Source organism: Dama dama, chromosome 15 (genome assembly GCF_033118175.1).
Source record: "Dama dama isolate Ldn47 chromosome 15, ASM3311817v1, whole genome shotgun sequence".
NCBI classification, from domain to species: domain Eukaryota; kingdom Metazoa; phylum Chordata; class Mammalia; order Artiodactyla; family Cervidae; genus Dama; species Dama dama.
The window spans coordinates 78,822,374-78,845,252 of NC_083695.1; the positions used below are offsets into that span (position 1 = coordinate 78,822,374).

Sequence of the window (22,879 nt, forward strand, 5' to 3'; positions counted from 1 at the left end):
AATTTGATAGGAGCCTGGGCTACATCTACCTGCTGGTCTTGGAGAGCCTCCTGGAGGAGCAAAAGGCTGGGGACACAGACACTGGAGGCAGACGTAACACAGAACATCCAACCGCGTGAACACTCCTGGTGGCTGCCACACCGGCGCATCTGCACCAAGACTTGGCCCCACCCAACGACCTGAAGGCTCCAGTGCTGCGATGCCTTAAGCCAGACAACCAACTGGGGAGATACAGCCAGACCCATCAGGAGACAGGCTCCCTAAAGGCTAAAGAGCCCACAATCGTGTCCTGACATGCCCCTAGGCACAGCCTAGTCCACCATGGGGTCAAAGTCCATCTCCACCCACCAGTGAGGAGATAATAGCTAAAAACTTCCTTAATCTGAGAAAGCAAACAGCCAAGGCCAGAAAGTACATAAGAGTCCCGGACAGGGTTAACTCAGAGAGGCACACAGCAAGACACAGTGCCGTCAAAATGACAAAAATTCAAGATAAAAAGAGAGTACTAAAAGCAGCAAGGGAAAAGCAACAAATAATATACAAGGGAACTCCCACACACCACAAAGCTACAGTAATCAGAAGAGTATGGTACAGCTACGCAGACAGAGATTAACAGAGCGGACAGAAAGTCCAGAAATTAACTCATACACCCTTATGGGTAATTAATCTATGACAAAGGAGGCAAGAATATACAATGGAGAGAGGACAGTCTTTTCAATAAGTGGTGATGGGAAAACTGAATAGTTTACATGTAAAACAATGAAACTAGAACATTCCTCAAATACCATATACAAAATTAAAGTCAAAATGGATGAAAGACCTAAATGTAGGACTGGATACTATAAAACTCCTAGAGGAAAACATAGAACACTCATTGATATAAATCACAGCAATAGTTTTGAATCCATCTTCTACAGTAATGGAAAGAAGAACAAAAATAAACAAGTGGGATCTAATTAAACTTAAAACCTTTTGCACAGCAAAGGAAACCATAAACAAAACAAGAAGACAACCTAAAGAATGGGGGGAAACATTTGCAAAGGATACAACCTACAAGGGATTTATTTCCAAAATACAGAAACAGCTTAAAATTAACCCAATCAGAAAAGGGGCAGAAGACCTGAACAGACATTTCTCCATATAGATGGCCAACAGACACATGAAAGGATGCTCAACATTGCTAATTATCAGAGAAATGGAAATCAAAACTACAATGAGGTTATTTCCTCACAGATCAGAATGGCCATCATCAAAAAGTCTACAAATAATAAATGCTGGAGGTGTGGAAAAAAAGGAACCCTCCTACATTGCTGGTGGAAATTGGTATAGCCTTTACAGAAAACAGTATGGAGGTTTCTTAAAAAACTAAAAATAAGTTACCATACAATCTAGCAATCCCACTCCTGGACATATACCTGCAAAAGTTGAAAACACTAATTTGAAAAGATACATGCATCCCAATGCTCATAGCACCACTATTTACAACAGCCAAGCCACAGAAACAACCTAAATGTCCATGAACAGATGAATGGATTCAGATGTGGAATAAATACAGTGGAATATTACCCAGGCATAAGAACGAAATAATGCCATCTGCAGCAACATAGATGGACCTGGAGACTGTCATACTGGGTGAAGTCAGATGGAGAAAGATAAACATCACCTATTACTTAACATGTGGAAATCTAAAAAATGATACAAATGAACTTATTTACAAAACAGAAATAGGCTCACAGACATAGAAAACAAACTTAGGGTGACCAAAGAGGAAAGAGGCAGGAAGGGATAAACGAGAGACACGGGAGATATCACAGATATACACTAGGGCGTCCCTGTTGGCTCAGCAGTAAAGAACCCACCTGTAATGCAAGACCTGGGCTGGATCCCTGGCACAGGGAGACCCCTGGAGAAGGGCATGGCAACCCACTCCAACATTCTGGCCTGGGGGATCCCACAGACAGCGGGGACTGGCGGGCTACAGCACACAGGGCCACAAAAGAGCTGAACACAACTGAGCATGTACAGATACACACTACTGTATATAAAACAGATCAGTGAGCTCCTGCTGTATGTACACCAGAGAACTATATTCAGTATCTTGTAATAACCTATAATGGAAAAGAATCTGCAAAAGAATATATATGTGTGTGTATATATACCTGAATCATTGCTATATACCTGTGACACTGTCAATCAACTATACTTCAATTTAAAAAAAAGTTACTAGAATCCTGTGATCTCAATATGCCATTAATTGAGTATTTGAGGCAAACATGTATGTCTTAAGACTTATGACCAAGGATGTCAATTTTCCAAGAGGTGGTAAAGCAGCAGTTTCTCCATAAGGAACTAAGACTCCTTTTTAGTCAGCAAAAAGAAAGATGCTTGGAGTAAAAACTACGATTTATACAGAACAAGCCATTGATCTTTATTTGATTTGACAAAATCATTATTATTAAAAGACGGGTAATAAAATCTGAGCTTATATTGAATCTGACAAATTAATTTCTATAGTATCTAGAAATATCAGAAATTCGGCTGAGGGGGACAGAGGATAAAAGCATCGCATGCAGATGCCCCTGGTAGAGGGGGATCTCTATCTGCAGGTCAGGTCCACCATGTGCAGCGCACACAAAATCCTAGAGAAAATGCAATCTACTCACTTGGGTGAAGTGTTTTTCCTTTAGGGGAGAGGAGAGGTGGCAGAGAGGTGCAGGAATTCAAAGGCATGTGCAGAATGGCTTCTCCATTTCAAAGTGGTAATAAAAATATTTAGATCATGGCACTAGGGCACCTTTGAGGAAAAGAACACCTTAACCAGAGTAGGCTCATTGCATAATTCTTTAGTAACATGTACAGTTTTCAAGTAATGGAGCAGACTGAGAGGAATTTTACTTCAAAAGTGGCTATCTATTTTTCTTCTCGCCCTCTGGGGCTTGATCTGTTTCAGCGTCGCAGGGGCACTTTTCTACACAGTTTCTAGGGAACCATCCTCTTATTCTTGAAACACCTGAGAAAGAAAATGAAATTGGTATGAAATAGATATACCAAAATGACATCTGTCAGACTTGTAAATCCTATTACTTCAAACTGATAAGCTTTTAATTACCCCTCATTTTGATAAGCACAACTTGAGGCTAAAATTAATGAACTAAATAAATAAAAATTTAAAATATATACATTCCTAACAAGCTAGAAAACAGGTATTTCCCAAGTTCCATCATCTGGGAAAGGATCTGTATGTTCAGGAGTGCTCCAGTGGAGTGGGGGGGGGACCTGGTGTCCACGCACGTGTGTGTGACTGCAAGGGAGTCTGACACTGTAACACTTCATCTGTTCTAGGGACCTATCTCCCTGGAGATATGCTTTTTAGATTTTTTTCTAACACATGCACTTCTGTATCAAGCTTGCATAACCTATCACATGGGCTAATTTATGATTAACCCAGTGTTTTCAAAAGAGCATCCTAGGTCAATCTTTAAAGCAATAATTCTTAAAATTAAATTTAAAAAATCAAAGACACAGAATGTTTCAATTCACTAGTTTTTATGACAATAGAATGATTCACTCAATGGGTGCATGTGTAGCATAGCAGCTTAGTCACAGGCTCTGAGCCAGACTGCGTGGGCTGGAGTCGTGGCTGTTCCTGCATGTAGTGTGGCCTTGGGCACACTGCTAAGCCTCCCCACATTTCAATTCCCTCACCAACCAAATGTCAATGACAGCATGAACCTCAGAGGGCTGCTGGGGAGTGAATACCACAAGTGAAGTATTTCCACAAGTATGTGCTGCATATTGAAGTATGGGATCCAATGTTCACTAATCATTGCAAAGACCCGATAAATACAAGTGCTATGGAGAAGTAATACACGGAGCTTCTTTTTGCTGCTTAATGAGTGCCTTCCTATAGTTCCCCTAATGCATGTGACTGTTTTATAAAAGCTTTCTTGCAAAATTTGCAGTTATTGCTGGCAGTCTTTTCTTTTAAACACTCGCTTCCATGTTCATACCTTCTAAAACGGAATCATCAAGAATTTTGTCTCCATACAACCAGTATCTGAAATATTTAAAAGATTAAAATTAATTTTTCTTTTTAGGTTAGATGGCAATTTCATTATTCAAGAAGAAATTCAGTATTTTCTGTTACTTACCGTAACCCTCTTGTGGCTAAGATGAATTCCCCTTTCTGTAACCTTATCCGAGGCTCTTCAGTGCAGGGGCTCGTGAAGAATGTTTTAATTCCTCTATTCAAAGGACAGCAGGTACCACTATAATCTTCTATCACTTTATACCGGACCTGGCATCAGTGAGTAGAACAATTTAACATTAATCCGTGTATGAAGTTTTCTAAGCTTGAATGTAAACTGTTAAAGGGAGACCCAGAATACCAGGCAACAAGTCTTTCCCTTCTGTTTCGCTATCTACCCAGTTCCCTTATAGAAGGTAATTAATTGATGCTTCTAATTCTCAGGCTTTTCTTACCCTTCATTTCAAGCACATGGCTAAGAATAAAATTTTAGAAGCAGTGCTGCCCAATGGAACTTTCTGCAATGGTGGAGATGTTTTATACTTGGGGTATACAGTGTGGTATCCCCTAGCCACAAGTAGATACTGAACACTTTTAACGTGGCTGGTGCAACCAAGGAATGTAAATTTGAATTTTATTTAATTTAAATTAATTTAAATTTAAATAACCACATGTAGCTTGTGGCCACTGAATTAATTGTTCAGCATCACTTTAAGGACAAGTTTCCCACTAGGGAACTATATTGAGGATAATTATCTATTGACAATATAAATTGATTAAATTCCCTCCAAACCTGTAGTCCAAACTATCTGAATGAAAACAAAAGTAAAATGCATCAAAGTTCAATAAGTGAATTAAGAAATATTATTTAATAAAAGCCAACAGTTGGTTTTTTACTTAGAGGCAATTTTAAAAGCTACATAAAAGTGCTGAGCCTGACAAAAGGAAAAGAAATTAGTATCACTGCAAAAGAATTACTTACACTTCTGACTCTTTTATCTGCTTTTTGTTTCAACTGTTCTATCTGTTTGGAAGATACAAAAAGAAAAAATGAAATCTCATATCTCAACACTGAAAAACAGGGTTTCCTCATTTACTGTATCAGAGTGACATGACAAACTCCCAATTTTCCAACATTTCAAATTGCTACAATTTAAAGGCTACTTTTTTTTAAAATAAAGCATGGAAAAAAGGCTCTGTGACTAAAAACCAACACTGAAGTGGGACTTTCTTCTCAGTGTTCCCTCTCCAATGTCTTTATCTGTGTATAGTCACAGAGCATCCCCTGTGGCCCAGCAATCAAGGATATGTGGTCTCTGCCCTCTGGGGGCTGCCAGGCTAGTCCCTTACGATGAAATAGTTCAGAGACTCACTGAGTCTTTACAGAGACTGCAAAGTTAATCAACAATGAGTCTTGATTAAAAGTCATCATTTCGCCTCCTCTTTTCCACTTATTCAGCTACAATTTGTTAAATGACACTACACTAGATATAAGGGGAAATAATCTCTGCTTAGAATCTTGCCAAACTAAGTTAAAGATACAAAGATTAAAATGGATTCCTCATGTGCTCATAAAACTAGTATATGATCAGGTGCCAAATCCAGATGAGTCTAGATGGGGGTGGGGGGACTGGAGCTGGTCTGAGTAATTTCTGATAAAGAGGAGGTCATATGGCATAGAAAAAACTGTGGGGGAAGAACTGTATCAGGGATTTGCTGAGTGGACTAGGCTGATTGGAAAGGCTGATTTCCTCCAGGATGTAGGTGGTCTGACAAAATGTGGTCCAGTGAAGGGAATGGCAAACCACCTCAGCATTCTTGCCTCGAGAACCCCATGTGTACATGTTAGTTGCTTAGTCATGTCTGACTCTGTGCAACCCCCCAGACTGCAGCCAACCAGGCCTCTCCGTCCATGGGATTCTCCAGGCAAGAACAGTGGGGTGGGTTGCCATTTCCTTCTCCAAAAGGAACTATAGAAAGAAAAAAAGTGAAGTCGCTCAGTTGTGTCCAACTCTTTGCGACCCCATGGACTGCAGCCCACCAGGCTCCTCCATCCATGGCATTTTCCAGGCAAGAGTACTGGAGTGGGTTGCCACTTCCTTCTCCACGAGAACCCCATGAACGGCATGAAAAGGATGTAGGTGAAAGGTAGCTTTTGGCTGGGTTTTATAAATCCAAGGTAAGGAATCAGGACTTTTATCTCACAGGTATGGTGAGATAAGAGATTTAAATTGAAGGAGGGACATGATACAAGGAGTGCTTGGGAATTCACTTAGATTCATTTTGACATGCTGAAACAATTCTTATTACTTATTTTACGATAAAATGCCATTGGAGTTAAGGAGAAGTTAAGAGGAAGACGGTGGAGCAAAAAGGAAGACTATTTGAACAAAACACTCACTGTTAAGCTGTACTGGTGACAGCCTTCTCTTATTGGCCAATCCAGTCCATCTCCTTCAGGGACCCCTGACCATGTGAACACTTGTTTGAAGTTCTTCCATCTACTTCCCATATCATAAGGAAAAACAAAGACTTCATCTAGTTGATAATACTGAATTCGATCTTTAGCCTGTGGGTAACAAAGAGGTAAGATGGCAGATATACCTGCCTTAAATGGCTTTTGGCAACAGACAATTGAGAACAGTTATTCCTCAAATTTGTATCACTTCTAAAAATACTTCCTCCTTGTTACAACATTAGATGCACTTATCACAATATAGGAAGAACCTGACACACAAACACCAACCTTGTGTAAGATCATCCACAAAATGTGTGACAGGGCTTTTTTGGGAATAAATCTAAATAAGACTGAATTTAAGCATTCAAAAATGCATATTAAAAGTTAGTAACTTTATTTCATATATAAAAAATCCTCAATGTTCCTACTAGTAGAACAAAAGAATCCAGGTGTAAAGAACAGATGTTAACAAAGAGATTTAACAGAAAACAAGGGTTTATTCAGGCTGGAAGGAACTTGTAGGAATGGCCAGGAAAGGTGTGACAGGTGAGTTATTTTATGAAAATTATTTTTTTTTTAAAGTTAGCAGGTAAGTGTAAGAGATCTTTCAGTTTTACATACCATTACATATGTCTGCATACTTACACAGGCATTTATATGCATATTTTATGCATATATATATCCAGGTTTCATAAATTATATTCTAGGCATTTAAATTGTCATCTTTTACCTAAGGGAATAAACTGACTTAGAATTTCTGAATTTCTACTGACACCTAGTGGTATAAAGATAACATTGTTTATTCCTACAATAAGTATACAAACCCAGTTGACATTTATTGTGTAATAACATATGGTAATTTTGACCCATTTTCTTTAACTTAATAGAATCGTTTATTTGATTTTTATTGAGCAATATAGTGCCAATTTTAAAATAACTTCTAGATTTAGTGTGGCACTTTACAAATAGCCTTGGTCATCGGCAAAACAGTTAATCTAATGTCAACATATTATGCTAACTAGAGATTATACCTTGAAATATTATCATAGAATAGTATTTTATTTTATTTTTTTCATAGAATAGTATTTTAGAGAAAAGCTTCTTGCAGTTACTTATAAAGTGATATTGATAATAATTCAATTACAAGAATTGTCAAGCTGTAACACGAAAACATGTAAGTCCATCCCCACCCTGATAATGAGTAACTTCTTTTCCCTTCTTAGAAACAAAAACTTCAGCGTCTTAAAATGGATTAAGAGCCTCAGAGAAGAGAGACCTAGAATATTAAAAAAGACAAAGTGTTAAGGATGAGAGCAGTTTACAAAAAACAACAAAGGCATGGAGTCTGTCTGAGAGAAGCACACAGTGAAGAGGGAACTCCGTGCACAGCGTGTGTTAAAAACCGACAGAGACGTGCACCAGGGACCATGGGAAAAGGGAAGAGAAGGACTTCACTTGGTCTAGGGACAGTCAAGGAACGCTCCTCGGAGGAAGTGACAGCTGAACCAAGTCTCAAGGGGCAAGAAATAAGGAAAAAAGAGGTAGGAAGAATGTTCTAGACAGAGGGAGCAACATGTGGAAAAATACAGAAGCAAAAGATGTGTAAACTATTTGGTATTAGCCGGTACGGAGTATGAATAGATGGGGAGGGGTGGAAATGAAATGGAGAAGCAGGTAAGGGGAAGACATGAACAGTTTTTATGCATAAGCCAAGGAGCTTGGACATAAACTTGTACATCCATGTTTCTAAAAGTATGCTTTGTGCATCTCCTTCAGTCCCCAAGACCTCTTCTTGGGGTTGAACAAAGTCAGACAACTTTGATAACAATACTAAGACATTTTGCCTTCTTTCATGGTGTTGACATTTGCAATGGTGGGTGAAATTGCTGGCACCTTATGTTGGCATCAAGACAGGCACCAAGGTGTTATATTCTTCATTGCTACATACTCCATTCACACCAAACCAAACCAACAAAAAGCCCAGTTTTACATAAAAATGTCTTGATGAATAAAAGTTATTTTTATTAAATCTCAGCCCTCAAGTAGATGTCTTTTTAATATTCTGTGTGACAAAATAGGAAATACACATAAAGCATGACAAAATGCTCGTCTCAAGGAAAACGCCTGTATGAGTTGTGAGTCAATTAAAGCTGTGCAGCCAGCTTTTTTCATGCAGTGCTATTTTTGTTTGAAAGAATGAGTGATGTAACAGACAAGCCAAACTTAGTCAGGCTTCAGTATTTAGTGGATGTCTTCTTGAAAATGAACAAAGTCAAGCTATTACTTCATATAAACAACTATTTGTTGCTAGTGAAAAATGTAAGGCTTTCAAATAAAAATTAGAATTTGGAAAATTTACATCACCATTATGAGCTTGACGGCTTTCCAATATTTAAAGATTTCCCCCATAAAACTGGTAGTGATACAAATGGATTCACATCTTGAATAATGAACTATATCAACACTCTAAAAATCTGTGTAACTCTGTAAACCAGTATGTTCCAAAAGACCAATGCCTGATGCCCTATATGGGTAAAAGATCCATTCAAAGAGCAAGACAGATTGATGGAATTGAATACAAAAGAATACAAAAACTTGACTGATGTGATTTTAGATCTAACATGCAACTAACCTCTCAACAACTAGAACTTGTCAAATTATAATGTATTGTTACTACCAAAGAATGTCCACCATTATCTAAAAGGCATGTTAAAATATCCTTTTCAACCTACTTATCTGTTTAAGGCTGAATTTTCTTCATATACTTCAATCAAAGCAACATATCTCAACAGACTGAACGGAGAAGTAGATGTGAGAATCCAACTGTCTTCTGTTGAGTCAGATATTAAAGAAATTTGTAAAAACATAAAACAATGCCACTCTCCCTATTCTGTTTATTTTGGAAAATTTAATTATTTTTCCAGAAATGTTATTTTATTAACATATAATGGATTTATTACTGCTATTTTTAAATGAAATAATATTCAAAGGTTTTCTCAGTTAGAAAATATGGCAAATGTCAATAGATATAATACCCAATAGTATAATTAATAAAAGCCCTTTAGTGTACTTAACAATTTTTGAGAATGTAAAAGGTCCTGAGGGGCTTCCCTGATGGTTCAGTGGCAGAGCATCCACCTTTCAATGCAGAAGATGTGGGTTCCAACCCAGGGTCAGGAAGATCCCCTGGAGAAGGAAATGGCAACCCACGCCAGTATTCTTGCCTGAGAAATCCCACAGACACGGCCTAGAGGGCTATCGTCCATGAGGTCGCAGAAGAGCTAGGCACGAATTAGTTGCTAAACAACAAACAACAAAAGGTCCCAAGACTGAAGTTTGAGAGCTGCTGCTATAAATTAAAACTCACCAACTAGCTGCTAGGGGGTTAAATATGTCCTATAGGTTGTCTTCTTTGGCCCATGAAGGTTTTCTGTTTATTCTGCTTTTAATTTGAATTGCTTCCTAATGCTTAAAAACAAAGAAGGTAACATAAAAATCCAGATTTCTGGTTTTTCTTGGGAAAAAAAATTACATGATCTCACAATACTAGGTGAGGATTTCTCTGTGCCAACAATGAGCTTGGTCGGCTGGGCAGCTCTGAAGCACAGGTTGGCTCCACTCCTCTAGGTTATCTGCCTGGGCCCCAGTGCACTGGGTTTAAAACCCCAGTAAGCTACAGGGATGGAAAGGCTCTGAGAAGTCTTAAATAGGGAGCGGGGCATATTTTAACATCAGAATCACAACAGACAATGTGAAGTATGTATTGGAGGTTGTGAGGTTTGTGACAAGCTACATGTTCTAAGCTCTATCTGATGTGTAAAGCCTATGGGACGACACGTTGGTAGGACAGAAGCTCCCTTCCCAATGGACTCCCTTCTCCTCCAGTCTGAGAGGATGGCCAAATGGCTTCTGCATGACTCAGAACAATTCCGTGTGAGATGGTGCTGTGGGAGTTTTACTGAAACAGGAATAAATCAAACAGTTCCTGTAACCACCCTTTACATGGCATGCAAGTGACATAAGGAAGCCATTTGGTAGTCAAGCTTTCATTTGGGGACATTTACTAGTTAATCTGATCTATTAGTTAATCAGCACTTTATCAAAATTAAGAAAATAATTCTAAAATTTACCTTCTCTTCAATCCATGATTCAATAGAAGTTTTGTTTCTGAGAATTATTTTCATCTGGAAAGAGTAAAATTTAAAATGTTACTGGTTCATTTAAGATTATCATCTTAAAAAAAAATTATCATCTTTACACTACCCCTATGAGACAGTTTTTATTGCTCCATTCCATATATGAAGGTATCAGGACAATAGAAATTAAATAAAAGAGCACGTGGTTCATCTGACTCTAAACCATTGGACTATATCTTCATGACTTCATCAATCCACCATCAAATCTGAATCTATGGCTTAAATAAAAAATCATGCTTTAAGTATTACCTTCTGAATAAGTTTTCCAGAGTATTAATAAAATATTGATACAATCCATTCAATCAGCATTAACATATTTTGCATTAAAATTTTACCACTATTTTTAATAAATCTTAAATGCATGATTAGCCTATTTATTACAAGTAACAGTGACTCATTACAGTCAACCTAGACATTCTGTTTGCCTTAAAAACTGAGTATATTCAGTCTTGATTCTATTTTTGATTTTCCTAGAAATGACAATTCCATTTATGTAGGTTTTTACACCACATGACCTTAGTTTATTTCTAATATGATTCTTAATTACAGGCATTGGGGAAAACATTTCAAAGAATTTGATTGCAGGCTAATAAAAAATATGAAATATAACCCAAACCAGGTTATTTTAAAACTAAGAGTTCAAAAAGGGTTGCGTAATCCATCAGGGCTTGTAGCGCAGCGTTTCTAATTCTATGAGTTCTGCAATTCTCTGATGTCTGGTTGTGCCTTCATGGAGACAGTGTGACACAGTAAGAACAACCTGGACTAGGAGTCCTTACCATATTCCAAGGGCCTAGCACAATACCTGGTTCATGGTGGGCCTTCAATGAATGAATACACTAATGAAACAAATGCAATGAGTCATAAGAACTATTTTTTGATCTCTTCAGGGTCACATCCTCCTTCTCTGGTTGCTCATAGCACTTTGTACATAAATCTACGATATACACATGACCCTGATTTAATGACAGGCAGGTCTTCATTCTCATTATTGTAGACTCAGAAATTAGCAGAGTGATTCATCATAGAGCAGACATTAAGTAGCACCAATATCACAGGGTTGTTATGGAGATTAAATGAGCTAACATATGTAAAAGACCTAAAATAGCACTCCATAAATGTTAGCTATGTTATTATGCTTTTGATTAATATGCCATTATAAAATAACATTAATAATTATGTTTACTGAATGCACGAATGGATGATATTGGGTATGTCACTTAATCTTCTTGTGACTCAACTACTCATCTGCAAGGAAGGGAAAATAATACTCCTCTTTGACTTCTTTTGGGGTTGATGTGAACATCAAGAGATGCTGTGAGAAGAGCTTTCTCAAGGATAAAATGCTATGTAACTCTAACTTAGGATTTTTTAAATTAAATCATTACCCAGAAATGCTGGCAAAGTCACTTTGAAATTATCTGACAAGCAGAAGATAAAATTCATCACTTAGATGGAAAAAGTAACAATAATCTCCATTTCACACGGCATACTTAAATGCAGCTTTTTTTCCTCTTTCTCATTACAAGCAGCCCCAATTACTCGACAGTGTTAGCTAGAGGTAATAGAGGAGCTTACCTGGATAAAAAACAACATCCCAACAGCTATGGTTGTTCCTAAAGCTAATCCCAAGGCAAACAAGGTGGCAGCAAATGCAGCTAATCCAAAAGGAATAATTGGAAGAGGGTCTCTCCGGGCTGCACTCATATCAATCTTGACCGTGTTCCACCCAAAGGAGAGCTGCAAACAACACCACCCACAAGAAATACTTGGTTGTCATAAATGGTGAGACTCTACTGTACCATTTAAAACCACTTGATCAAGAAGATCAGCAAATGACAATGTGCTACTGTGGCCAAAGCAAACGTAACTTTTCTAATTAATACTGTGGCTTGAACTCATAGTGACATGTGTGATATCCTCTTTGGTATTGTCACATGTTTTTTGTTTGTCATTGTTTGCTCAGAAAGCATTAGGTAGACTGCATATGCATTACTGGGGATGAATGACAGTGGACACAAATCTAAGTTGTAACTGTGTCTCCCATCTTCTCCTCGCTTTCCTATATTTATAGTGCTCTTCCATCGTGACAAAGATAGCCTAAGATTCAGTGGTTTCTTCCCTCTTGTTCCACAACCAGAGGTTTAAGAACTAGTAACATGTAGGTCAAAACATGTCCTGCCTGGCCTGCAAAATGTTTTAAAATATTCAGAGTGAGGTACCAACATTTAGAAATTTAGTGGTTTAGAAATCAGATTGCATATAGAAAGTCAGGGTTTTCAGATTTTTCTTGAAAAGCCAGATGATCTGGCACTGCCAGGCTGGATTTCCAAACATCAATAAATGGCTGAAGTAAAATATGGGTTGTCCTCTGTGTGAAGGGCATGTATTTTCCAGTTTCCCATTAGGCCTGGGTCCCTCATTTACCCTCCAGGCCTCTTTAAGGACCTGAATTTGTGACCACCAAACTTTATCTCATAACCATGTGCTCATAAATCAACTCAATCAGTTGTACGATATTTAAGAACGTGCACTTGCTGTGAGCCATGTTCTGGAGCACTGGATTTAGAAATGAACGGAAGAACTGCAAATGGCCACGGGATCAAATGGAAACAGACAGCACTTGTATTGTCTTTTTCTTCCCACTCTTCTGCTTTTTCCTCTAACTATCCTCTACCATAGCTTATTGAAGTCCAATAAGTTATACATAGTATAACTTCAACTACAGCATATATGGTGAGTTTCCAGAACAAAATAATCTTTCCTCATCTTAAAAACTGTTTTAAAGCTTTTTTAAAAAAGGAATCCTTGTAAAGGTAAAACAAAATTCTATTTCCCCACCTAAACTGCAGAACACCTATTTCTAAAATGGACTTCTTAAACAATCTTGATAACTACTATTTAATTTCTGATTTCATAACAAACGTTTTCACTTACCCGATTATAAAGCTGCGTATACATCGTCATAACAAAAATAAAGGCAGCGTGAATACAACCCAGTGGTGCTAAAAGGAGGAACAGTGTGAAGGAAGCATGATTCTGGTAGCCGCAGCAGTTGTTGATCCAAGGACAGTGATGGTCCATCTTCATTACACATCTAACAGGAAAAATTTATAGAAAACATGAGGCAGAAAATCCTGTCTACTTGAAATAACTTTGGTCTTCAAAAGATCAAGCACATAGGAATCCAGAATGTCCACGCATGAGTCACAGAGGAATAATACTTCATAGAACAGAAAGAAAAATTTTTATGAGTTTTTAAATAACTATGAACAGTGACTTCTTTTAAATTTTAAAAAGCAAAAGAAAGGACAGGCTTTGTAATGGCTTCTGAGGAAAAAGACATCTGCTACAAGTAAGTTTGTTTAAAGAAGTCAGGAGGCCCACTGAGAGGTTCATTATAAAAAAATAAGCATGGTTCCTGATTTTCCTCTTGCTCTGAAATGCAGTGTCTGGAGTGGAAAACAACAGAGACTGAACAAAATTACTTCTAAATCTCCACTGGGGCTGATGCGGCCTGGCAGACACTTGTAACTTCCTTCCTTCCTGTTCTTATCTTTTACATGTAGAGTGTCTGAGCTAAGCAAGCTAACTCTGGAATATAAGATGTGGTTTAGTAAGTGAAGTCTTACTCTGTTTCCTTTCCTTGAGGTTGTTAGAAGAAAATTTTCTTGCCTCAAACTAAACTTTATTTGCCCCTCCAATGGTCCCCCTAAACCTCAGAATTAGCATCATAAATTTCTTATTTATCAGTGGATACTGATGTTCATTTACAAAGGTTCTATCAATAGCTTAATCCACATTTTTTACAGTGATTCTGTTTTCTTCCAATTAAGGCTTTTATATTAAATACTTGTGATAATAGGCACCTGAATTCACTTATTAGATTTATGTAAGTGTAAATGTGACTCAACTAAATAATGGAAAAAGCAGGTCTCCTTTGTAACTGAGACTCAGAACAATTCTAAGGCTAGTTAATATAACAGTCGACAGTTAACCCTGATTTATGAAAACAACTTAAAGTATAACGTTTTATCCTGTTCCTGTCATGGCAGGAAGAAACAGTGAGACCTTCATGATCAGAATTGACAATGTAAAAGTAAAATATAAGATTATGGACACAAGTATGTTAACAACATTGTAAAGTAGTCACCTTGCAGGGAATAAAACTAGGATTGATGTGCTAGAGAGAATAACAAAAGGCCAGTATCAAGTTGATCAATCTTCAATAAAGAGCAAAGACAGACAGTACCTGTTGCACTTTCTGCAGTGATGTGACCGTGGTGCCTTGTATGCTTGGCAGACTTTACAATACTGGAGGTACACGCTATCCTGAGAATTTTCCTTGGCAGTGAAATGCAAACAAAACATAAATTTCTGGGTAATTGGAAAAGTGATATTCCTATTATCAGAAATTCATTATTTTAAAAAAAATTTAGCTCAAAAAGAAGGGCTGGCAATGCAAGCTAAAATTCAAATTCCATCTTTTTTCCATCTCCCATAAATGAAAATCAAACCACAGTATTTATTCATAAGGCTTGGCTTGTTATAAGCTGTCCATTGTTTCTGAATACTTTACAAACTAGTAGCTTCTAAAGCAGTTTTCTCAGTTATGAGGGATGTTAATATGTGGCATGAAAAAAATATCCTAGGGCCAAACCACACTGTGGAATTATGAGGTACACGATATACAGTGTTTCCTAGACACTTAAGAGCATGTACTCATTATTACCACTCCATTTTTTAAATTTTTTCATTGAAATCACTTTGGGAAATACTTTCAAGCAGCTATGAAAACAATTCTTTGAGCTCTAAATGACCAGTGATTAGAATAATATGCTTAGTCTCCACCAAAGTAAAAAGTAGGCTATGTTTGATATTACTGGTTGGCAGGTAAGGCAAAAACTAAATATATGATTAACATGAGGGTTCACCACTTTAAGGAACCTTTTTCTTACCGGTTTCCACCCCAGAGGGACGAAGCCAGGACCAACAAACATGGCATTGAAGTAATTATAAAGAATCATGACAGTCCAGTTTATCAACATGATGAAATTCACACTTCCTCCAGTGGTATGTAAGGGCCAATACCACAACACAGAGTCAATCATGGCCATGGTGGAACATATTGCTATAACACCAAGGGCTATAATGGGACCCCAGTGACAAAGTCTCTTTAATTCTTGGAGATTTTCAAACTTGACAACTGAGCAGAATGTACCCATTTTGGTGAGGAAAAATGTCTTTCAGTTTTTAAAGGATTACAGATTTCCTTTTTCTGTGCACACATTTCCTTGTGCCACAAGTCCGTGTGTGTTCCTTAACTGTCATGTCTTCACGTTGTGGGATGTTAATGCAGATTACACCATTTTCACTGTTAGACACTTTTTATCTAGGAGAATCCAGTACCTTGGTGTGAAACTTAATCTAAAGAAAACAAAATGAGAAGGTTCGTTAAGACATTTTACTATCTACTGTATTTGTTCATTTCAATAATCACCTAAATAGAAGCAGCTCACAAGTACATTACTATGAAATGAGTATCTCACCAAATATCAGAAAGAACCATTTTCATCTTATCCAAACTTTAGTCAATTCTGAATGGCAGGTAAACTGGATCCATGATTCTTAAGTGGTAGTTTTTTTCCCTTTGTTCCCAACTTGTCAGAGGACTATGTCCGTGCAACCGTTTAGTGAAAGGCTGCAGGAAACAAAAAAATTTGGAGCCGGGATGGAGGGCCTTACGGTTGACCTAATCCAGTTTCCTTCTTCACTGAAAGGAAAATGGCTCAGAGAGGCTGAGCGATTAAACTACTTGGGTGAGTGACAGCTGAACCCGACAGAAGCCAAATCATCAAACTTCCTTTACAGAGTTCTAGACTGCCTCCTACCCACTCTTGAATTAAATCCAGTATGATCCAGACAAGGTCTACACCGTTTGCCTGCGGTCGCCCCTCAAAGGCTAACTTTAAGTCTATTTGTGTTAGAGGTAAAGAAACCGGAGGATGAAAGCTCAAGGAGGGGAGGGGAGGAGCGAGGAGAGGTGAGGAGACAGAAGTGTGTGTGAACTCAGGACCGGAGGCGTATATGAGAAAAAGCACGAATAAGGATATTTCAGGGAAGGGAGAAAAAAAAAAAAAAGGCGAGGGACCAGGAAGGCAGGACTGCGAGCGCCAGGAAGATCTGTAGAAGGCTATTTAGGACTGGACTGGAGTGAGTCAAGCGAAGATCTGAGAGCCAGAGTAACAAAGATTTCCACGCAAGCCCGCGCTGGCTAGTGCCTCAGTTTCCCTCCCGTGTTACGGAGCAGAGCACTGAGAAATCCTCACGCAGGGGACGAACATCTTGGTAAGGGTAGTTGGTCTCGACTTTCCGGAGATGCTGGCCTCATTCGGGTGGGGCGATGACCGCAAAATCACGTCCTCTGCTTTGACTCCCACCTCGGTCCGGTCCTCAGTGCCCGCTCCTCAGCCATCGCATTTCTGGGGCGGCTCGGGCTCACCCGGAGCAGACTCTCTCCCGCTCGGATAACTCCGTCCTGGGTACCCCCGCCCAACGCAAGGAGAAAGTAAATTCCGTGCGCTAGAAGCTGGGGTGCGCGACCAGCCACGACCCGCGCGTCTCTCCGCCAGCGCCCTCTCAGCTTCTCTCCCGCTCGGGCTCAGTGCGCAGTCTCCGTGACAGCCACTTCCGGGAGGTTCGCCGCATCAACCTTCCGTCGGGAAGCAAGTCCCTCTGGCTTCTAGCTTGGGGGACCGGAACCGCTTTCCAAAACTCGGAGGGAGGAAAAAAATGCTTTTCAGTGATTCCCGAGAACACGAATATTTTTTAGGCTTTTGGGGACACTGATTGAAAGGGTTTTCCTTAGAGAACTTCTTAATCTTAGAGCCTAAACGGAAACTGAAATACGCACCCAGCCCAACTTCCGGAGGACCAACATCGCGACGAACAACCAGGAAGCGATCGGCCTGGGAGCTGTCCCCGGTTCTCTGCTCCGCTCTCTAAGGAGGAACTTTCCGGGTCCTTACACTCTGTTTTTCTTGCCCCGCGTGACCTCAGCTCCGACCTAGGCTCCGACCCGGGCCGGCCACTCCGGAACCCGCCATGTCGTCCGACTTTGAAGGCTACGAGCAGGACTTCGCGGTGCTCACGGCAGAGATCACCAACAAGATTGCAAGGGTCCCCCGACTCCCACCTGGTAAGGGCGCTTCCTAGGCCGGGCGGGGGTGTCCTGGATAGTGGGGAGGCTCAGATGTGGACGATGGAACTCTGCCTGAATGTCTCTTAGGCGCGAGCCTGGAGGATGAAGTAGTGGTGGGGCCTCTGGGAGGAATGGTTGAGTGGGTTGAGGAGGGTCAGGGGAAGATCCAAGCTGGGTTGTGGGGTGCAGAGCCTTTGGAATCTGAAGCTTTTTTTTGAGTTCTTATCTGGACTCCACCACCTTTTTACTCGTATAACCTTGGGAACGTTTCTCTGAGTCTTCGTTTTGGTTGGGTTTTCTGTTTGTTACTTTTGTTTGTGAAATACAGAGATGTGAGAATATTCAACGAGAATGAATGAACGTACCAAGGTCATGGGTCTGCACCATACAGCAACGCTGGTTTGTTAGTAACGATGTTATTACTATAGGCGGCAAAACGGGGTTAAGAGCCGTGGTACCTGGATTCAAATCCCAGACCTGCCACTTAGAAGTTGTATTTAGGCAGGTTTCTTAACCTCTCTCAACTTTTATTTCTTGGTAAAATGGAAAGAATTGTGCATCTCACATGTGAAGATTAAATGACTTAGCATATGTAAGGTCCTTTTTTTTGATGTTAGCTGCTATAATCATTAGTATTTTTCATACCACCAAGCCCATTTATTTTTTTCTCATCCTTCTTGAGAAACGATGTGTGAAAATTGGTACAGAATGATTTTTCTCACTTTTAAAATCCCACAGCTATCATTCAGAAGAGTTTTTGTGTTTTAGCACATCTTATTTTAAATGCTGGACGGTCAACTATGTGAAGGTGGGAGCTGTCTTTGATTTCCTTGGCATTTACTTAGAAGGAGCTCAGGAAAAAGTTTAAGGAAATAAACAGATACATAAGTATGGTATCATGTAATTTTCATCTGTGGGACTTTGTTTTAGGATTTGTTTTCTCTCAATACAGATTTAATTGAGTATTTAGTTGCAAATAAGATTGCTATTCGGGGACTTAGCTGTGGTAGGGAAATTGAACCATCTACCTTCACTCTGTGGTGTAAAGTTTATCTGTGAACCGGTGGTCAACTTCGTTGTTCCACCATCTCAATCAGTCCTTGATGCCAGCAATAATTTCTCCTAGACCTAAGTTGTGATTCCTCTGTTCCTTTCCCCACCTCTCCCCAAACCTAAGTGTTTATAAATAATTTTCTTCCTTTATTTCTTTATTTTTCTCCTCCCCCCCCCCCCCACCTATTTTCTATTAATAGGGACATTTGCTTGAAGCCAGCATCTCTGAACTTACACCCCACTCATCTCCTGAAGTCCCAGTTAGTTCTGGAGGAGGTGGAGGATGATGTCTTAAAGAGGTGTATGAGTCCAAGTGAGGGAACAAGAGGAGAGAACCAAGGTAGCATATACCACGGAGCTCTGCTGCCTGGGAGATTGTTGTGGCGAAAGTGGCCGATGGCCTCATCACTTCATGATACATCACCTCGCCTCTTCTCTTCAGTTCTGCTTTCCTCCACCACCCAAGATCATCTTGATTTTTGTTGTTATTATCGTTGGAGACTACTTCCTTTGACTTCAGTCCCAGAACCTCAGAATATCAGGATTGGTGGTTTTGTGGGATTTTTGCTCTTTTTTAATTGCCAGAATTATAGCTGAGGAAACATTTTTTGTTTTGGGCTAATAACTTTGGTATTGAGAAGCTATGCTATAAAGTAACAAAGTTGTTCCTGGGTGCAAAATTGCAACAGCCAATTCCAAGAAAACAGATTTGTTACAATTGTTGTTTTTTTTTTTTTTTTCTTATGTTTATATTTTAATGTGACCATTCTTACCACAGAGAAAGAAAGCTTTGATTTAAGTAACTTAAAAATAAAGACCTCCAGTTTCTACAGCTACAATGTAATGTAAGGTCCAAAGAAGCAGCTTCATGAGAATTGAAAGGAGACTATAGCTGGCACTGGAAAAATGCTTACTAACTTGAATAATTAAATGCTAATAATTCTTTAAAATACTGTGGTTTCCCTTTAATTATTTGTATTTGCTCATTTTATAATCTGTTTCTAGTTGATAAATAGAGAAAGATGAAAAATATATCTTTGTAGTTGTGCATTTCAGATGTATACCTGTGGACAACAGAAATTGATTATGTGCAACCATGCAAAAGTAGTATGATTAAAAATAATTATAATCTCTTCCTGGCATCATTGGTGGTTGACCCAGAAATTACTTGAGTTAAGAAGGTTAAAAATTGGAGCAAAATTTTCAGCCAAAGCAGTTTAGTCCCTGAAATATTAACTTACTGAAATGGAATTAGAGTAAATTGGATTGATTGCAACTAGCTTCATTCTCTGCTGTGCATGTACAATGTGTCAAAGTGTTACTTCCAAGAGAATAGAAAAGAAATATTTTAAAACTTCAAAAAGAAATTTGATTACTCTGTGGTACATTTTAAACAATAATAATATTAAAACCTTTCTTCTTAAACTCAAGTGTTTGGATTTTAAGTAGTGTTAGTAATTGGACCAAAAGATAGATCAGTCTCTTCTTAAGTAATATTCTTATGGCACTATATTTGAGCTTTGATTTTAATTATTTGTATCCTGTAGTAAAATCAGGAAAATGGATGAGTGGAAACCATTGCTAATACTAATTGTGACATTCCTCTTTCTCTGATGATGAGTCGTAAGTGGGGGAGATACTTTATAGAGGTGGGAATTCCATGACATCAGGCAGGCTTCCTGAAGGATTTTAAACGAAAGGTTCCTTTGCAGTTAGTTGCTTACCTCACCATGGACAGGGAGAAAAATGGTCTGTTGTGAAGCCTATCATTTTGTAGCTGTAGTCAGAAATACCGAGAAAGGCATTATGGTAACTTGGTTACAGTTCACACTTGGCATCAGATCTGTTTAGAATCCCAGCTCTGCTGCTTATTAGATATGCAACTTGGGCATAGTGTGTGGCCTAAGTCTGCCTCCTCCACCTGGAAATTCAGTGTATATATATATGTGTGTGTGTGTGTGTGTGTGTGTGTGTTGGGGGTGGGGTGTGTGTATAATAGTTTCACCCTTACAGTGTTGTAAAAGTCAGTTGAAATAAAGCATATGATTTTGTTGTTGTTCAGTTGCTACTCTTTGCAACCCATGAACTGCAGCACACCAGGCTCCTCTGTTCTCCACTGTCACCCAGAGTTTGCTCATAGAGTTTGTGATGCTGTCTAACCATCTCATAACTATTAGTAGTTGCCCTCCGGTCTTCCCCGGTAGCATGTTGAATCTTCCAACCTGGAGGGCTTGTTTTCCGGTGTCATATCTTTCTGCCTTTTCATACTGTCAGGGGATTCCCGAGACAAGAATACTGGAATGGGTTGCCGTTTCCTCCTCTGGTGGACCATGCTTTGTCACAGCTCTTTGCTATGACCCATCCAGCTTGCGTGGCTCTGCATGGCATGGCTCATAACTTCATTGAGTTACACAAGCCCCATTGCCACAACCTAGTTGTGATCCTGGAAGGGGAAAGCATATTATACCCTGGCACAATTTTTCCTCCCTAAAGAGAGTGCATGATAAATTAGCAACTAGTGATGCTGCAGTGGTGAAGACAACAGCTGTAGGGTTGGTCAGGACCTAGCTTCTCAGACTTTGTGCTTAGTTGAACTCTTAAAGAAACATTGGACCTCACTTTTGCTTCCTTTCTGTGCTAGACTAGAGTGAGTCTCTCTTGAGCACCTGCATTTGAAGGGAGATGTGTGATGAGCACTTTGGGATACAAACTTGGAATTGGACTCTGAACTCGGTATCAGGGAGGAAGTCAGGGAGAGAAGTGGAAGTGGTGGGGTGAGATGGGTGTCTTTTCTGGAAGGAAATGCTTCAGCCTAGCTAATTGATTATGCTCCATCCCTGGAGGCTTTTGGACCCTGTCTAGACATGGCCATGTGTGGAGGAAGCTGTGACATTCATCCATGATTCTCTCTTGCCTTTGCAAAGTGATTGTAATAAGAGAATTCAGAAAAGTCTGCTTTTATATATGAATACTGTGGTTTGCTTAACATACATGTGGTTCTGGAGCTGTAATGTTGATGTGTAACTGTTGAGCACGTGAAATGTAGCTGTTGCCCTGTAGTGAAATGATGATGTTTTTAATATTATTAAAATTAAAAGGGGAGGAGGAGCCAAGATGGCGGAGGAGTAGGACGGGGAGACCACTTTCTCTCCTACAAATTCATCAAAAGAATAACTGAACGCAGAGCAAACTTCGCAAAACAACTTCTGATCGCTAGCTGAGGTCATCAGGCGCCCAGAAAAGCAGCCCATTGTCTTCGAAAGGAGATTTTTAAAATTTTTTTAATTAGGGAAAAAAAAAAATTTTTTTCTTTCTTTTTTTTTTCTTTCCTTTTTCTTTTCTATTTTCTATTTTTCTTTTTCTCTTATTTCTTTTAAAGTCCTAGTACTCCTCTACTACTCCTTAATTTTCATTTTCAATACACTATAACCTTACAAAAAAAAAATAAAGAAGAGAAGCCCTATTTTTAAACCGAAGATTATTCTCTCCCAATCTTGACTCTCTGTTTTCTACCTCAGAACACCTCTATTTCCTCCTTTCCCCTTCTCTTCCCAATCCAATTCTGTGAATCTTTGTAGGTGTCTGGGCTACGGAGAACACTCTGGGAACAGACAGCTGCGTAGATCTGTCTCTCTCCTCTTGAGTCCCCCTTTTTCTCCTCCTGCTCATCTCTATCTCCCTCCTCCCTCTCCTCTTCTTCATGTAACTCTGTGAACCTCTCTGGGTGTCCCTAACGGGGGAGAATCTTTTAGCCATTAACCTAGAAGTTTTCTTATCAGGGCTGTATAGTTGGAGAAGTCCTGAGACTACAGGAAGAATAAAACTGAAATCCAGAGGCAGGAGACTTAAGCCCAAAACCTGAGAACACCAGAAAACTCCTGACTACATGGAACTTTAAGTAATAAGTGACTGTCCAAAAGCCTTCATACCTACACTGAAACCAA

General features: G+C 39.2%; 2 protein-coding genes across 17 annotated transcripts in view; one reads left to right on the forward strand and one right to left on the reverse strand.

Annotated features, from left to right (window-relative positions):
• Positions 1-2,823: 2,823 nt before the first annotated feature.
• Positions 2,824-17,332, reverse strand: ZDHHC6 (zinc finger DHHC-type palmitoyltransferase 6). Of its 6 annotated transcripts, none has more exons than XM_061162648.1 (11): positions 17,122-17,332; positions 15,640-16,108; positions 14,934-15,025; positions 13,619-13,778; positions 12,260-12,421; positions 10,616-10,669; positions 6,429-6,596; positions 5,010-5,051; positions 4,152-4,297; positions 4,011-4,057; positions 2,824-3,010 (listed from the first exon to the last, which is right to left on the reverse strand). In XM_061162648.1, the coding sequence occupies exons 2-11, from the start codon at positions 15,904-15,906 to the stop codon at positions 2,907-2,909; spliced, it is 1,242 nt and encodes a 413-aa protein (XP_061018631.1). In that variant the 5' UTR covers positions 15,907-16,108; positions 17,122-17,332; the 3' UTR covers positions 2,824-2,906. The 6 variants fall into 6 exon arrangements, with proteins under 6 accessions (XP_061018631.1, XP_061018630.1, XP_061018629.1 ...); XM_061162647.1 differs by having other exon boundaries at positions 17,024-17,332; XM_061162646.1 differs by having other exon boundaries at positions 17,011-17,332.
• Positions 17,333-17,455: 123 nt separating this feature from the next.
• VTI1A (vesicle transport through interaction with t-SNAREs 1A) overlaps positions 17,456-22,879 on the forward strand; it is a 368,978-nt gene continuing 363,554 nt past the window's right edge. For all 11 annotated transcript variants that reach the window (XR_009696149.1, XM_061162659.1, XM_061162654.1 and 8 more), the window contains exon 1: positions 17,456-17,879. Coding sequence is in view for 10 of the 11 variants with exons in the window: in XM_061162659.1 (XP_061018642.1) it covers positions 17,786-17,879 (94 nt within the window). In the remaining variant the exon portion in view is untranslated. The remainder of the gene's footprint in view (positions 17,880-22,879) is intronic.

Coding starts and splice junctions, on each gene's coding strand:
- ZDHHC6 (XM_061162648.1), bottom strand. CDS start 15,906: ATGGGTACATTCTGCTCAGTTGTCAAGTTTGAAAATCTCCAAGAATTA. Junction 10,670..12,259: donor GGATGTTGTTTTTTATCCAG/GTAAGCTCCTCT, acceptor TACTCTTTCCAG/ATGAAAATAATTCTCAGAAA. Junction 4,058..4,151: donor TTAGCCACAAGAGGGTTACG/GTAAGTAACAGA, acceptor TAAATATTTCAG/ATACTGGTTGTATGGAGACA.